This window comes from Zonotrichia leucophrys, chromosome 2, assembly GCF_028769735.1.
Source record: "Zonotrichia leucophrys gambelii isolate GWCS_2022_RI chromosome 2, RI_Zleu_2.0, whole genome shotgun sequence".
NCBI lineage: Eukaryota > Metazoa > Chordata > Aves > Passeriformes > Passerellidae > Zonotrichia > Zonotrichia leucophrys.
In genome coordinates, this window is record NC_088171.1 from 50,882,802 (window position 1) to 50,899,884 (window position 17,083).

The 17,083-nt window shown below is 36.0% G+C and overlaps 1 protein-coding gene across 1 annotated transcript in view; it reads right to left on the bottom strand.

Moving 5' to 3' along the window:
- The window catches only part of CNTNAP2 (contactin associated protein 2), a 1,031,263-nt gene that overhangs the window by 163,736 nt on the left and 850,444 nt on the right, over positions 1–17,083 (bottom strand). Inside the window, exon 15 of the mRNA XM_064704986.1 lies at positions 7,692–7,819. Coding sequence (XP_064561056.1) covers positions 7,692–7,819 — 128 coding nt within the window. The remainder of the gene's footprint in view (positions 1–7,691; positions 7,820–17,083) is intronic.

Genomic DNA, 17,083 nt, shown 5'->3' on the forward strand with positions numbered 1-17,083 from the left:
TTCATGTGGCACAAACTGTATGGGACATTGTTTTTCCAGTTGGCCAAAATTGAAATTGATTCTACTGTTACTTTTTTCTCTTGCACTATTTGCAGGCATCCTGTTGCTTCAGTCAGGTATAAAAATACATGTCCAACAGGAAAATGGTTAAATTGTGTGTGATCTGTACTTTTTTCTGCTCTGTGAGATAAGTAGCTCTCATGGCTAGGATTTGCTTTCAGAAAGGAAACAAAACAAAACCTGAGAGAGAGTGGGGTGCAATAGAAAATATTAATATATAACCTATGAGTCAATATGTTTCTATGTTAAAACTGTGTCACTTTACAAGCATTTATTCTATGGATACACATGTATTCAAAGTTTGAACTGTAAGAGAATTTTATGACCATGTAATAAACCTCAGTAAAGGTCGTATACTGTAGAAACACTGAGAGCTTATAAATCATTAATGTTACCAATTCCCTGTGGGTTTTGAGATGATATAAAAAAGAAGCAAACCAGAGCTTTATGTAGAAAGAGCATTCACAGAATCTTACAGACTTATGGAGACTAATTTATCCCAAATATCTAGGCCAAAATGTTTTCTGCTGTACAAATGCAAAGGGGTAGGAGAAAAGTGTCAAGAATGATTAGCTAGGTTTAAGTACTACCACAAACAAAGAAAATATTTTTGGAACTTAAATAATTCCAACCACACACATTCAAATGTTGTTCACACTGCCTACCATTCCCCATTGCCCAAACTCAAAGACAATTCCAGCTGATTTGCAATTTCAGAGATACTAGGTCTTCTCATTTTTGTACTGTTCATGATGGATCATTTAAGGCAGTGTTTATCTTGCGGAAAACACACATAATAGGGAGTCCTAAATTAAATTCAAAAATTTTTGGTGGACAACATCAGGGAATCACTTTTGGGTGTAATTGTAGAGAACTGATTCCAATTAAAAATGATGACAAAGCTACCAGCCAGAATGCCAGCACTTGGAGCACTTGGCTGCCTAGGAAGGATACAAGAACACATGTATGAGAAGGACATACTTTATCCCATATCCACCTGTAAATTTATATTTAAAGGGTATATTTCATGAATGCCCTAAATTCATGAGACCAATAGAGGTTTTCCAGCCGCTATTTTCAAGACAGGCAAAGTTTTATTTACATGGACAGAAACAGCCTATACTTGTATAAGATAAGAGGCCACTAAGTTTTCCTGGGAGGTGAGAAAATGAAGAGTTCTCTTAGAAATATTAAGACTCCACAGGAGGGCATTTAAGCGCTGCTTCCTAGAGAAAATATTTCTGCATGAAGATGAAAATAAATTCTAGTTAAACTCCACAATAAATTTAATTATGCATTATGAAACAGGGTTAAAGGTGAAGGGAAAGTCTTAAGAATGAGAAATGACAATATTTAAATTGAATGTTAAACAACTGCAAAAGAATGGATTTTTTACTTTAAAAGTTTCAGAAAAATGACCTAGTGGGTCAATTTTTTCTCTTGGGTCTCTGAGGAAAACAATTGCACATGAAAGAGAACCTCAGGAATTTGATTAACTAAAGGAAAGATCCCTACCCAGATCTGAACTGAAGACTGTAGTTTTGTCACCCTCAGCATAATCCAGTGAAAAAATCAAATGAGTCTGAAACAGTACTTCTGGCAGTACTTGGCTGGCAGGCTGCTTTTATTGAAAGGACACTTTTCTTTCTCCTGTTTTGCTGGTAGCACTGGAACAACCGTGAAAAGCAGCAGGTACAAAGTCTTGATGTTCTATGGATGGATCTGTATTTCCCCTTGAATAGCACAATTTACAATCCAGTGTAGCACATAAAGACATGCTGTGGTAATAGATGTGGAATTACAGCAGACAAATTTTCATGTATACTGAAGGCAGCTATAGGTACTGGTGAAAAAACCTCAAACTCTTTGCTGGTTCAAGTTTTGATTTGTATTTTCCTCTCTGAACATATCACAATTTATTTGAAAATCATAAGAAATTAATAATAATAATAATAATATGAAAATGTAGGTAGATATATGTAGCAATAAAAGCAAAAAAAAAAAAAAAGGAAATGTAGAAAAATTGAGAGATTTTCACTGTTTTTCTAACCTTAGTGGGAGAGAAGTAATTAACAACTCAAAAGGGAATTGCCTAAATTTCAGATCTGTAATCCCACCACAGAAGCCTCTGGCAGAATCATTGCTTCAGGAGTTTCAAAAGACAAATTTTTGTATTTTTCTGAGAGCACTCTGTCTGGGTTTTGTTTTTTGGTAGGGGGTATCACTGATGTTAATTTTCATTTGATACAGTGTTTTCACTTTCATTAACATGTAAGGCAAGTCTCTATATAACTGGAATGCTGTCCAAAATAGAGTAAGAGTAAATAGTTTCTACTTCCAGTAGAGGATTCAATTATAGTTGAATCTTTCAATAATTCAAATACATTGCTGTTTGGTAATTTTTTTTTTTTTTCTGGGATACTTTCCAGCTTACCAGTGTATGTTAGAGTAACAGCACTGCAGATCTGTCTGAGTGGACACACTGCATATCGTACTAGAGAACTGACCTCGGACATAAGTTTAATGTGTAACTGGAAACTGCACTGTAAGGCTGTGCTATTTTTTCCTTGAAACTCAGGTGGTACCCTTGAAAAACAAGTTCAGCATGTTGAAAGAGTCCTCAATTTGCAATGTAATGAAAATGGATTTAGCAAGCACATGAAACAGTTAATTTATTTTCATTACAAGTGACAGTTCTGAGTCACCAACATGCACAGGTGATGAATAAGAAGTGCTTAAGGAATACAAACCCACACCTTACCAAGGATAGCAGCCTCTAAGCAGTGACCCTGGAAGTGGCTGTGTGGTTTAGATAACTACAGAGTGGTTTCAATACAAACTCAGAGTCACAATAAACATGCATGGCCATACCACTGTCTGAATAAATAAACCAACTCTGCTGGAACATTCCAAAAGGAGCAAAGCCAGGAGTGATATTTATAAGCTAAAGAAACAAAGCATCAGTAACGAAAGGAGTAATAGTGAACCATAATCAAAATCACTGAAAAAAAGAACTCAAGGTATATTTCCCCTGAACACATATGCACGGTTATATGCATGCAAGCTCAAAAATTTTCAATGCCCTGATGGAAGAACTGAGTTTTGTTTTGTTCCTGAACTTCTGTTACCTGTCAAGGGGACATTTTTTGTCTGTCTCTGCAGGTTCTACAAGCACACTGCTGATACTGGTCTTCATGAAAACTTAGCTTAGAAAGAACCACAGTCAGTGCAGCTGCTTCCTCCTCCACATTTTGAAGATTACAGATAATAGAAGTAATATACAAGAAAATGATTCATGGCTCAGAAATCAAAGTCTTACTGGGAGGATAAAAACTGTACAGCAGAGGAGATGGAAAAAACATAAATCTGAGCTGTGTAAAAAACATCTCCCCTTTAAATTCTGTCTTTGCTATAGAGGAAATGGGACAAAAGGAAAATAGACTCAAGGAGAAAAGCAAATCTAGAGCAGAATAGTCAGTCTATTCCCCTCTGGGCTTATAAAGAACAAACTCAAATCAAAATCCTTGGAAGTCCTTGGGAAGAGGATACTCTTAGCAGGTAGCAAATATAGAAGCTTTTTGAAAACTGGTATTTTCCTAAGGGGAATGAAAAAAATTCTTCAGAAGGTGCCAGAAGCCACAAAAGTAATTTTGATTCAATATGATTATCAATAAAATCTCTGTAGCAGTAGCCCCACCATGGCAAGCTAGGTTCTTCAGTTTGGTTTCAAAAGAAATTACCAGATCTGCTTTTGAAGCCTTGATCTACCACCTCAGGCTGAGCTTAGACACAAAAAACCCCTCAATACACTTTTGTTCTGGGAAAAGACTCAAGGTGCCCCTTTGCATTACAGTGAAATAGCATAAAGAGATGGGCAAGGTATTTCTATTACTGGTTGGCCCAGGTTAAATGCAGGGCTGCTGCGGAGTCAGCTAATAAGTGTAAGAAAAACTGTAATAGGTCTGTAAAGGGATTTTAATCAGTGTCTCAAGGTTAACTGAAGAATAAAAATTATTAATTTGTCATTCTATTGTGCCCTTTTTTCTAGATCCTGCACAGAATAACTTTACTTCAGGAAAAAACAAGAGTAGTTCCCTTATCCAGTATTACTGTGGAGACTAAGGACTGATTTTCTTTGTTTATACTTTAAATTCCAGTTCTGCTAAGAGGATATTGAGATTGTGCTGATAAACTGCCACTATCATTCTGTAAGTGCAACACTCACAGAGCTGTGGGCAGGAAGGACTGCTTTGCTTTAAGTCTGTGTAGAGTGGACATCTGCTGAAAACCTTGCTTGATCTTTGAATCATTGCAATACAGTGTCAAAACCCCCCACCAAATTAATTTCCTCTTTGTGCACCTGTTCTCTATGAAATTGGGTAAGTTTGCTTCCCTGGTAGATCACCACTTGGAAAAATCATTAGATATTAAGAAAGCATTCCTCAACACTAAAATGGCAAATAGAAAAGAGACATCCTGCATATTTATTCCAAGGTGCAAAATAGGCCCCAGATCAGATTTATGGGATTTTTGCCACAGTGACTAGATGAGATTTCATCATTCTGATAGAATTCAGCCACTTAAGCCGATCTTTAGAGGGATAATAAAGGCACTTTTTGCTGACTACTTTTCATAATGCAAGTAGTGTTTTGTGAGGTGGAATTAAATATGGAAAATACTTCTGTAACATAGAGGTGTGTAATCATGCATAAACCATTTTTCTGATCCTTATCTCCAACAATAGCTGCTATTCAAGAACAGCCTTAATCAGGTAATAAATCAGGCAAAAATAAAAATGCAATCATCATTTATGGGACCAAAATAAAACCTATAATTCTGAAAGAAGAATATAGTTATTTTTGAAACAGAAAAACAGTTATGATTTTAAAATCTTCCTTATTTTGTGTCAAAACAAATTGCACTGAGATGAATGATTTTCAGATTTACTTTGGTCAGTCAATAGTGTAGGAACAGTTAATTGTTGTGGCTTCTGCTGATTAATGGATCCTTGAGAATTTGATGAGCATGGGAAGAAGTGAATTGTGTGAAATGCCAAATATCTTTGCTTTCTTTAATCCTCTTTGCTCTCAGATATTGAGCTTGCAGCCAACTCTTTTTAAGGGCTGCAAAGTCCATTAGCTCTATGGCACCCTTACTGTTGTACTCAAGTACAGCTGTGAGTTGGCCCAAGTGACATGTCCCTGTCCCTAGATGTTACAAAATGTTAGCTATGAGGTTTGTGGCAAATTATTCTGCAATTCTTCTGGGAAAATATCACTTCATGTGCTGCAAAACATCACGGGACTATGGATTAATACAACAACATGGTATGGACTACCCTCAGGGCAAGACAAGATAAATTGTCACAGTATTGGCTGCAACCACAATGAGAAATTCTTCTAAATAGGTAAATGTTTATTTGGCTGGTTACTTTTTCTACCTTCCTTGCAAGCAAAACAAAAATCTGTATTTCTTAGACAGTCTTCATAACTAGAACTGTGTGGAAGGGGTTAGCAGCGGGTTTGTTAGTTAAAGGAGTAAGAAGTAAGAAGAAGAAGAAGCTGATAAAGAGCTTTCTCTAAGGCTGTAACTAAGGAGAGATCGAGAGAAGGAAGATAAGAGCATTCTGCAGCTAGACGAAGCGATTTTAGAAAGTTAAGTAAAGTCAGAGTAACTTTTCACGAATAGCATGATATTGAATTATTGTAGCCAATAACTAAAGTAAAAGAAGAGTAAACAACTAAAAAGTGTATAAAAGATCAGCCATTTTCATTAATAAACTGTTACCAAGTATTACCAACTGAGACTACTTGTAGTCTCTGCTTTATGTCGTGACCACCTCAACTACGACAGAACTGAATTTCATTTCAACAAGCAACTGAATTTAACTGAACACATGAACTGTGCTGTGATGACACTCAACATCTTTAGTACTAATAATGTTGGTTTTGATGCATGCAACACACACACTCACACATACACACACACACGCACACACAAATAAATTGGTTTATGGTTTGCTGTTGTTGTTTTTAATCTTTTCCCAGAAATTTGATATTTTGGATTTTTCTTCAAAATTGGAATAAAAGCACAGTTTAAAATTTTGGAATTTTCTTTGGCACAGAAACCTTGTTTACCACAAGGTGAAACAGCAGCTGTTGCATACATTCAAGAAAGAATACAAAGCGGAATGCTTAGTAAATGCACAGGGAACATAAAACAGGAGATTTGCAAAGGACTGGGGTCTATGCTATCTCCTGAGAGAAAAATTATACTAGATTTTTGACAGTAATATATGGTCATGGAAGGAAATTCAAATTTATTCATAGGCAAAGTTTCTCAAAAACTATGAATCACATCTGTAAAGTTCATGGAGAAAATTAAATTAATCAGGATGGTAGGAATACACCCGTTCAGTTTCCCAAAAGGCTGCGTCACTCAGTCACACTCTAATAAAGGCTATTGCCTGCTCAGATGAGGTTTCATTTATACTAATATTTAGAAATGGCTCACACTTTAGAGACTGACATTTCTAGAACCACTCAAATTCAGAATATGAGGAATATGGGTGCAAGAAAAATAATATTTGTTATTTTTTGTCATCAGTTGTAAGAGCCCATTACAAAAAAGTTTATCAAACATAGATGAGACACAATCAAATGCAGACTGACCTGTGATTGATCAAACACCATAAATAACAAGCAACAAATATATGATGTGAATACTTCTGCATCATGTCTGTCTGACAGGCTGAGTTATAGTACTGTTTATAGTGAATGGGTTTTATATTATTTATAGATCCCACAAATATTACTTGTTTTAAATTAAATCAGACAACCTTAGTTTACTGCACCTATTATAAGAGAACTGCCTTAAAACACAGCGGACAAATGAAACGTGTGTCAATTGCAGAGTCTGAATTTTTGAAGTGTGATTTAGAAGGGCCTTAAACAGTTGCTCTGCCTTTGCTAGTACATTTCACCTCCTGAAATATAAAACAGACTGAAGCAAGACTACAATTTACCTCAGTGCATTCCAATTTTGAGTGTGTGTGAGGTGGAAATTTATACATGAAACTGATTTACTCTATCAGTAGATGATCAAGCCGGAGGATGTACACCCTTTATCATCACTCAGCGTGGAAACCAGAGACTGCAACAAAAAACTCCCAATGCTTTTCATGGAAACATCTAGTCCTGATACAGTTAGCATCTGGTAACAATCTTGTCAAACTTTGTACACCTACAGCCAGAGATTACAGTGATGAGTTTTGCCATCATTTATAGAAGCATAGTAATGATAATGATGCTGACAAGAGCGCCCAAGAGAAGCCCAGATGTGGAGAGATATTATTATGCAATCTGTATTACTGCTCATCTACATAAACGTAGTTGAATAATCCAAGTTGCCACATTTACCATAAATTAAAGAAGAATACTGATATTATAAATGAAATGGTAAGCCATTATATGTGTATTTTTATAGACAAAATTTCTCAGATCACATCATACTTCTATAGCAGAAAGTCTTTTGAGCAGACAGCCATAATTTCCCATGGAGTGTCTCCAAAGTTACCCCTTCCCAACTGAGTTTCTACCCAGGAGCAAGCAGAAGGAAACCAGAGAACTCACGATCTCCTTGGCAGCGCACGGGACCCACGGACACCTTGGCTTCAGACCCAGGCCGGTCAACGTCTCCAACCACCACCTGGCTGACTGGTAGGTGCTCTTTGTAGGACAACATCCCACTGTCTTTCCTCCTGAATTACAGAGACACAAAAGGAAAGCAATTGTGAAGCATATGAAATTATTTTCCTTGATCTAAGCACCAAACGAACAGGTATGCAACAATTGCATGCAACTCAAACCTCATTTGAGTTAGCACGACCACAAAAATTCAATTTATAGTCATGTCTTTGAGCTCCGCATTTCAACTGCAGCAAGTAACCCAGTGCTTTTTTCATGCTTAGACCAAATCACTGTGCACAGTTGCAATATTTTTCCTTTATTATTTCAAGAGATGAACCCAACTGGCATAGAGTGTTCTTTCTTCCAAATAGAAAATGAAATAAGCAATATTTAATGGGGTACTTTGTCTCTCAGCTGGTTTGCCTCTGTGGGGTTTTTTGTTGCACTATTTGTTTTTGTTGGCTTGTATTCTTTGTTTTGTTCTGTTTGTGTTTTTATTTGGTTTTTTTTTTATATAAACTCACACATAAAAGGCTAAATTAACCACACAGGAAAAAATGCCCTATATATAGTGTTAAGATTATAAATTTTTGACAGAAAAGAAAGAAAGAGGAAACAAAACAAATCCATCTATTTCTCTCTCTTTTCCCCCCTCTTTCTTTTTAGCTTTATCCTGTCATGTAATTGGGTATCCAAAGTAAGGAACTTTTTGATCTAAAAAAAAAATCAATTCCTTTGTTCAAAAATATCACAGGATTAAGGATGAGCTCAGTATCTAGAAAAGTTAACTGAACCACACAATATGACTATAACTGAGAACTTGTAATGATTTGAGGAAAATGAAAGCCCTTTTCATCTCTAACTTGGATGAGTCCAAGATCGTACTCATTATGTTGCTAATAACTGGGCAGCGCAGCAGGGATCTGCACAATCTCTGGTAATGTTCAGAGTCTTACAGCAGGACAGCACTGCTTTCCTGTAGCATCTCCAGCCATCACCCTTATTTGGTCCATCTGAAGAGATGGAAACCAAAACATTCTTTTAAAAAAGAAGCACAACTGAATTAGTTAAGAAAATAGCCATCACATTTTCAAACAACAGCTCACTGGAACTAAGTCTGTTCTCTGTGATGAAGAGAGTAATTAGAGATTTAATTAGTAGAGTTTTCCAAATAGCAGGTGACTGTTTTACTTAATCTGTGTGTTCTTCCCCTTCAGAAAACTTGCTCCTTTGTGTTATGTGACTCTTTGAGTTGCTGAGATCATTAGCCCTCTTTGTCTGGACACAGCTGCAGCAGGTGCTCTGTCGGTGAGGTTGCTACAGGACATTGATAGAAAGGGAGGAAAATGGAGAGCAGGAACCCTGGCAGGCTGCTCCTGCACATTGTGATCATCCCCAGATCGCCATGCCCTTTACAAAGCATCCTTTTCATCAATTTGGAGACAAGTAGTATAGGAAAAGAAAGATTAAAGGACTTTCCATTTAAGAAAGAAAAAAGTGAATAACAAAGGCAGGTATGTAGACCTAATCTTTGTCACTGCTAAAGACTGCATCCTTGGGACCCACTCTCTTCTAATAGAGGATAAATGTAGGTCATCACTTTACTCTTTATGAGGTTTTCCTCTGAGACTGGCTTTCTCTCCTGATTTTTACTCTTTCAAAGAACACGTTAAAGTCGGGCATATCCATTTAAAATAAAGAATTCTTCGAAGAGTGGTAAAAGAAAACTATTGGCATTTCTCTTCTTTCTTTCTTTCTTTCTTTCTTTCTTTCTTTCTTTCTTTCTTTCTTTCTTTCTTTCTTTCTTTCTCTCTTTCTTTCTCTCTCTCTTTCTTTCTCTCTTTCTTTCTTTCTTTCTTTCTTTCTTTCTTTCTTTCTTTCTTTCTTTCTTTCTTTCTTTCTTTCTTTCTTTCTTTCTTTCTTTCTTTCTTTCTTTCTTTCTTTCTTTCTTTCTTTCTTTCTTTCTTTCTTTCTTTCTTTCTTTCTTTCTTTCTTTCTTTCTTTCTTTCTTTCTTTCTTTCTTTCTTTCTTTCCTCTTTTACAAAACCAGCTAATATTTCAGCTCCAAATCAGGATGTGAGAGGGCGGCAGTTTTCCTGTCATCAATAGCTTTCATTTTCTTTGAAGGAAATAGAAAGGAGCAGTAACAATTTTCTCCCTCTTTACTGATAATTTTTACTCCTTTTAATATTTTATTTATGCACTCAGAGTTTAAAGTGTTGCCATGACAATAATTGTTAGAGTTCTTTTCAGAAAGAGCCTTATTTTCTGGTCATCACTTACTTGTGTCATCATTGTAGCATTTTCCCCCATAATGAAACTATTGAGGACTGGGAGTGTTGAACTAAGAGTTGAGAGAGGTGAATTGCCTTTTCACTAGCAGAACCTGGGTAGTTCTTTCCCTCTTAACAAAAATGGGATAATGATGATTTTTGGTCCACTCGTGCAAATAAGACAAACAGACTCAGAGACTGAATGGCTCTGTTATGCTTTTCTAACATACTTGTAGTTCCTCTGGACATACTAATCAGTGCTGACAAAATCAAAAAAGTTTTAAACTCAAGACTGATTATTATGCTTGACTTTGTACAACACACTTAGAAATAATCACAGCTCGAACACTCAATTCCTGCAAGTGATAATGCTTCTGACGGTATTTAAAGACTTTGCACATTAATAGGGTGGAGAAAGTCTCTGAAGTTTTTCCTCACCAAAGAAAATCCCCTCAAGAGAATAAAGATTGAATTCAGAGAGTATCATATTCCTATTAATAGCCAAATGGGAGATGAATGAATCTGATCAAATCCTGTAATTATTACCAGGAGATATTGATGAAATCTCAGTGTAATTTTCTATTCCTAATTTCTTTTCCTATATATAACAGTCTGCAAAGTGCTTCAGGGTGCCTTTGAATGAAAGTAGCAGATATTAGTGTGAGATTTATCATTGTTTTGATTATCACATCTACTTACTCTTTATAAGCATTCAGTAGTATGTAAAAAAGAAATGCATTATATATGTATCAGCAAATGACATATTCAAAGTAATGATAAGATCCTGTATCATTATTAATTTGTTTATATAATGATTTAATGCAACCAGACTACTGCTACTGGAGTAATTCATTTTCTCTGATTTTGTTAGACATCACTTAATTATCAGCCTAGCCATACAAAGTAAAGCAAATAAAGAATGTACTACAGGTAGGAATGGACTCAGTTTTAAAAGATATGGTTTCATGACTTGAGGAACGGAAGTTATTTTGATAATACAAATAAAACACCTACTGGACTGAAAATGTAGTGTTAAGCACATATAATTTGGTGATTAGTAGTGGTTTGAAGAATGCAAACTCCAAAGTATGACAATTTCAAAGGTATATAATTTTCCACCTCTCACATGACCCAGGTTTTTACTATGTGAGCACTTCTGTATAAATCCCTGCATTTCCACAATCTGTCTGAGGGAGGTATAAAGCAGTTTAGTCCACTTAGGATCTGCAAACCAGTGCCTGTAAAAACATTGTGAAGGGCACAGGCATACTAAATGCTGGTATTTTCTCTCATCCAAAAATATCTGGCAAGAATTTTATTTATATTAAAACTGCTAAGCAGAATGAATATTACAGACTATTTAATGAACAATGCAACTTTGGCAGCAAATGTAATAATCTGGAAGTGAGTTACTTGGAAATAAACAAGATATAATTAACAGGATTAAAAACAGGGCAAATAAAAACTACGTTTGAAGCAAAACTAATGAAAAAATTTTTGATAAAATTTAGCTAACTTTTTAATAGTTATGTTATGGAGCATTAAAGCCACACTTTTGGATTCACCCTACACCCAGAGCTCTGCCCTTTGGAATTAAAAACTGCAGACCATATAATCTAGGACAAAAGTTTTTATTTGTACTGGGTTTTGCTGTTTTCAGGGATTCTTACAGCTCTTTTGTCCCTTTCCCACGTCTTGTCACGTCAGATGCCCTTATATGTTAAGTTGGAGCTAATGACTCACCCTTGATTTGTCTGACAAGGGGAATTATGAAAAATTTCTCATTACGGTACAGGGTCATAAAAACTGACAGAAGGTCATAACTCAGTTTAAGGTTTTTCAATACTCTGGCATTGGACAGGATAAGATCCTTGGAAATAGGTGGCTCCTAAAAGCAAAAGAAGGAGGGACTTTTACAGTTAAAACTGATCTCAAGGCAATTAAGCTTTTCTAGCATGCATAAAATATTTTTACTTTTGAGACCACTCACCTCCTGAAAGTCTAAACAATTTGATCAAAGATCATCTAATCCCAGCCCCCAAATTACTGACATGAATCCCTACTTTGACTTCTATTAGTAAAGATGAATTATGCCAAAGACACTAGGCTGATGGTGCAGCATTCACAAGTAATCCTGGTTTAGAAATTACAAAGGATTGAATTGACTAGATTAAATTAATTAAAGGGGAGATACACTGAGAAATTGGTCAGAAATATGTCTCATTTAAAAAAATCCATCAGGAAGGAGACTGAGAGAGTTGACACTGGCTCTACAGATTCTCTTGCCTGAAAGGACTTCTTGACTTTCCTTTCAAATGGGAATTTGTGAGAAACTGAATAACCACAGAGAAAGGTGAATAATAGAGAGAGAAAATGGGGCTCTGCTTTCTTTCGAACAATATGGAATCAGTTTCCAGTGAAAATCTTCCTTTTCTCAGTATCTGCTCATATTCTCCTTCCAAAAGAGCATTTGAGACAGAAAGTTTCTTCAAGCAGGGTGGCACCTCTTAAAATCTTAATTTCTTTAGTGCTATTTTGAAGCAATAAAGGAAATTTATGGATTCTCTTCTTTTGAGGTCCAGCAACTCTTCTGACTTGACTTTGAATTTTTCTTATTTCTATACTGAGATATTTTTAGAATGAAATCTAGGAATTCTACCATGCTCTAACTGATCTTTGCATCTGTCAACAATTTAATCAATTTTATGTTGAGGTTTCAATTTTTTTAAAGTAAGTCAGGGAACATATGTGGCATTTCCTTTAGAAGAAATGCTAAATTGGGATGTCCCTTTCACCTTGGGTAATTACAGAGACAAGATTACTTGGGATTCAGCTGAAGTCAAGAAAAGAAACTTCTGTGAATGTCAAGCTGGAAATGGATGATATGGGAATTTTTAAAGGAAAAAATGACATTGGAAAGGGCAATACGTTGCTCAAATTTTTTTTCCTGTTAGTTCAATCTCATTTGGCATTTTTAAATCAGTATTATTTGTTCTCAAAATATTTCAAAATCAGAAAATTATTTTTAAAAAGAGTAGTTTATGAAAATATTAAAAGTATCCCACAATTAACAATGTCCCAAATGTGTTCTACCCATCCTAAAGTTTTAAATGCTTTGTTTTATGACAGAAATGAGAAAACTCTCCTCTGAGCAGGTCTAATCAATTGAAGGACAATAAAATAATACCTCGTTCAGCTACTCAACATGCCCCAGAAAGTGAAAGTCTTTCTTTGTATATCACTTTGACAAAGAGAAACCTACATTTCTTCCATGATCCCCTCACAGATGCTGAACTTTTCTATGGAACAGCAGGCTATTGTAGCTCTGAAGGAAAAAAATAATAAAGAACTCTACTATTTTCACTTGTTTAAAAACTACCTAATTTAAAACGCCAAGAATTTTAATTACCCTTATCTATATCTGAATGCATTACAGTGATGGTAATATTTTAATGTGTGGACACTAGAATTTTTAAAATATTTTTCATATTTTTAATATCTACACTACTCAAAGTACTGTTGGAAGCTCTGTGCAGATAAATGATGAATTCTTTGCTGCATCTATTCTACTAACTACAAGTCTTTTGTTAGTAGATCACATCCTATCAAACTATCAGACCAAACATACTTCTGGCAGGATATTTAGGGCACAAGGATCTGTATTGGAAGAAATATTAAAAATCTCAGAGCAGCAGCTCAGAGGCTTCATTTCTCTGAGTTCTTGACAACTTTGACAGTTTTATTTTGTATGACTGAAAGAGCTAAATAAAAATAATTGACTATGGCATGACAAAATAACAGATGGATATAGTTAATGCTGACTTCAGCCCCTATATGCCAGTTGAGTTCAATACTGTACTGAAGTGCATAACTTTGTGTTGAATTTGGTCCAGGAAACTGAAAGAAGTATGGTACTTACTGCATCCAGAAAATGTCAGTAAAACCCAATTGTATGAGCATCTACCACTACTCCTACCCTGCCACTGGCACTTCCTGCAGTGTTCATCCTCACAGGGCTTCTATACATAAACCTCGTACAAAACTGAAACCAACCTATGGCAGGCACATTGGGAATATATGGATGCTGTGACTCAGCTCATGTCTTGAGTTGCTTGTATAACTTTGACATAAAATATTTTGAGAAAAGGTTTATACAGATCACACCCTGGCATGAAGTGCTTGATTAAATAACCTCACAAAATCTCCATATGTATGATAAGAGTGACCAAAGGAAGGCAATTAAGTAGGTGAGGGGTCTGGAGCACAAGTCCAGTGAGGAGCAGCTGAAGGAGTTGGGTTTGTTTAGCCTGGAGAAGAGGAGACTCAGGAGAGACTTTATCACTCTCTACAACTCTCTGAGAGGAGGCTGTAGAAAACTGGAGGTTGGCATTTTCTCCCAAGTAACAAGGACAAGAGGAAATGGCCTCCTGTTACATCAAAAGAGGCTTAGATTGGAAAAAATCACAGATTTTTCTGTTTGGGTGACAGAAAATTTAAGTTACTTGCTAGACACCCCATAGAAAAAAGCATACCAGCACCCCTCTTCTAAATAATAATCTGAATGGCCAATAAAAAGACAAAATATAGGAGAAGAAGTAATGTCACACATTCTTAAAATTCCACGTTACTATTTGACTAATTATTTCCTTTCTGTAAAGGCCCCTACCACATCTGTACTGATTTTTAAGAAAACTTAGGTATTTGAGCCTATTTTTCCGTAAGCTCTCTCCATTCTACCTGACCTCAAAGTTTAATTGTGCCAACCACAACATCTTATTTTCTGTATCTATAATAAGTTCACATTCTTTAAATACTGTATTTCAAGGGTATTGCATATAATCTGTGTCCCCTCAAAAGATCTCAGTTTCAGTCCTTAGAGGCAAATATCACATTGTACTTTAATTTTGTCTCCAGTCTCAGCCCCAGAATATTGCTTCCCATTTTACTTTCATGAGTGAGTGGAAGAAGGCAAATCCCCAGCAGTGACTCTTCTTTCAAGGTGGCACTTACACCATCAGGACAGATGATCAGATGATCAGATTTTATTTAACCTTTCTTACATAGCACACAGCTTGTACATCTGTGGGTCTTTTCTCCTCCCAAGGATTTCTTAGCCTACTGCTGTTTGAAGCTGTAGGTTCAGCAATCCTACAAATTATTAGTTTTTCTTTCTGCTTATCTAATAAGTAGAGAAGTTGTTTATAACTGAAAACCAATTAGTAAAAGTAATCTAAAAATGAATTCTGCATCAGGACTGTGATTTTTTGATGTTGTTGTAATAATTTGTTAGACCTATGAAAGGTAAACCCTTTAAATGGTCCAGTGAGTAGATGGGGAATAAACAGCTATTTAAAACATGCCAAAGTCAAATGCAAGAATAAATTTGTAACAACTGTCACTAAACAAACACTCTACCAAAATGAAACCTTAAAAGATTATCTACAAATTGTGCTATAAACAAAATGAATGATGTTTCTGTGTCTACTGAGGAAGGAAAGTGGGGTCTATTATCATGAAAGCACTCTAGTTAGAAGAAGAATTAAATATCCCACTACAAAACATTTTAAATGTACACACATTCATCAGAAATAATTATCTGAAACTGAATGCTCCAAGATATTCAAGCACATTTAAAGCAATGGTGCAGCATAGAGGTAATTAACAGATGTCTGTATTCATTATGTAAACACTTTGCTATCAAACACAAGCAAAACTAGGATACTTTCCCTCTGCTAGTAAACATGCACATATATCTCTTAGAATTGATTTAATTTCAATTAGATTTCTTTTTTAGTGTTTTTGCTAAAAAGATGGATGACCTTTGTTTCAAGTGGTATGCAAATTTATCCGTAGGTTAATTTCTTCCTTACCTTTTTGTGTTTTTGTGATATCATTACCTCTTGTCTGTGGGTGTGCATATCTCCACACACAGTGGAGTAACTGGAGAAATGAGAAAGGGAACTACACAAGGTACTTACTGAAGTTTTAAAAAAATTGTAATTCCTGCAATGTGTTCAGCTGTGTCAGCTCCAGAGGCAGCTGGGTTCTGCAGGACTGTACACAGCGATTCTCTCACTGCATTTACACAAAGCATTATGAGAAAACTGAGTGACAGAGATTAGGATTTGAGCCACAGAAAAGTCATGGTATGCCACACTGTCTGCTAAATATTAAGCCAAATGCAGATGCCCTTGTTTAGAAAAATCTGTTTTGCTGCACTGACTGTAGAATGTCAAGCATTTGTTTAGCGTTTTGTTGATCACACTTATACAGGATTAGTGACCTATTCATTAGCCAGATTGCTCCACTTTATTGCTCTGGTGGGTTTCCATTATCCTTTCTGTTAGCCTTTGAGCTCAACTTTCCTTACATTATATATCATCACTTTTTCCCTCAACAAAAGACAGGCACAAACTTAGCAGAACGCACCATTCATTTCCTAACACAATTCCTTCCAAGCTCAGCCTGTCTCTTCCTAGCACAATACTGGATGAGCTCCCCCAAGACTTTTTCTACCAATTCTGCTGTGACAGCCCTGACTGCATGGACTGAAATGGCTCTGGGCCACAGGTTTCTAACAACATGTGACAATATGATCATGAACAAAGAAGGATGATGATAAAGTGAGTGAGATCCCCCCTCCCTCTATCTCTAAGAATGGAGCTTTTCAGGACTCCAAGCAATTCTGGGTAGATTTTATGGGGAAGCTGTCCCTGAAGCAATCAAGTTGTGCTTCTCTGGTATTTCAGACTGTGACATTTTTTATCAGCATAAGGTGAAGACAGAAATTAAAATATAATATAGGTTAAAAAGACTAGGGCTCACAGTATTCACAGAGGGTGCACTGAGAGCCTTGCACATGCTGAGGTGCATTTCAGTGGCTGAGTATATGTTAATTTGCCAGCTGCTGATGCATCTTTCCTCACAGCTTAAATGTAGCTTACTGCAGATGCTTCTTACCTTAAGACAAACCTATGAGACAAATGTTGTCTCATGGACATAGGGATACCAAGAAATCTATCAGGTCTACCTACAGCAAAGACTATGCATGCAATGAAAGAG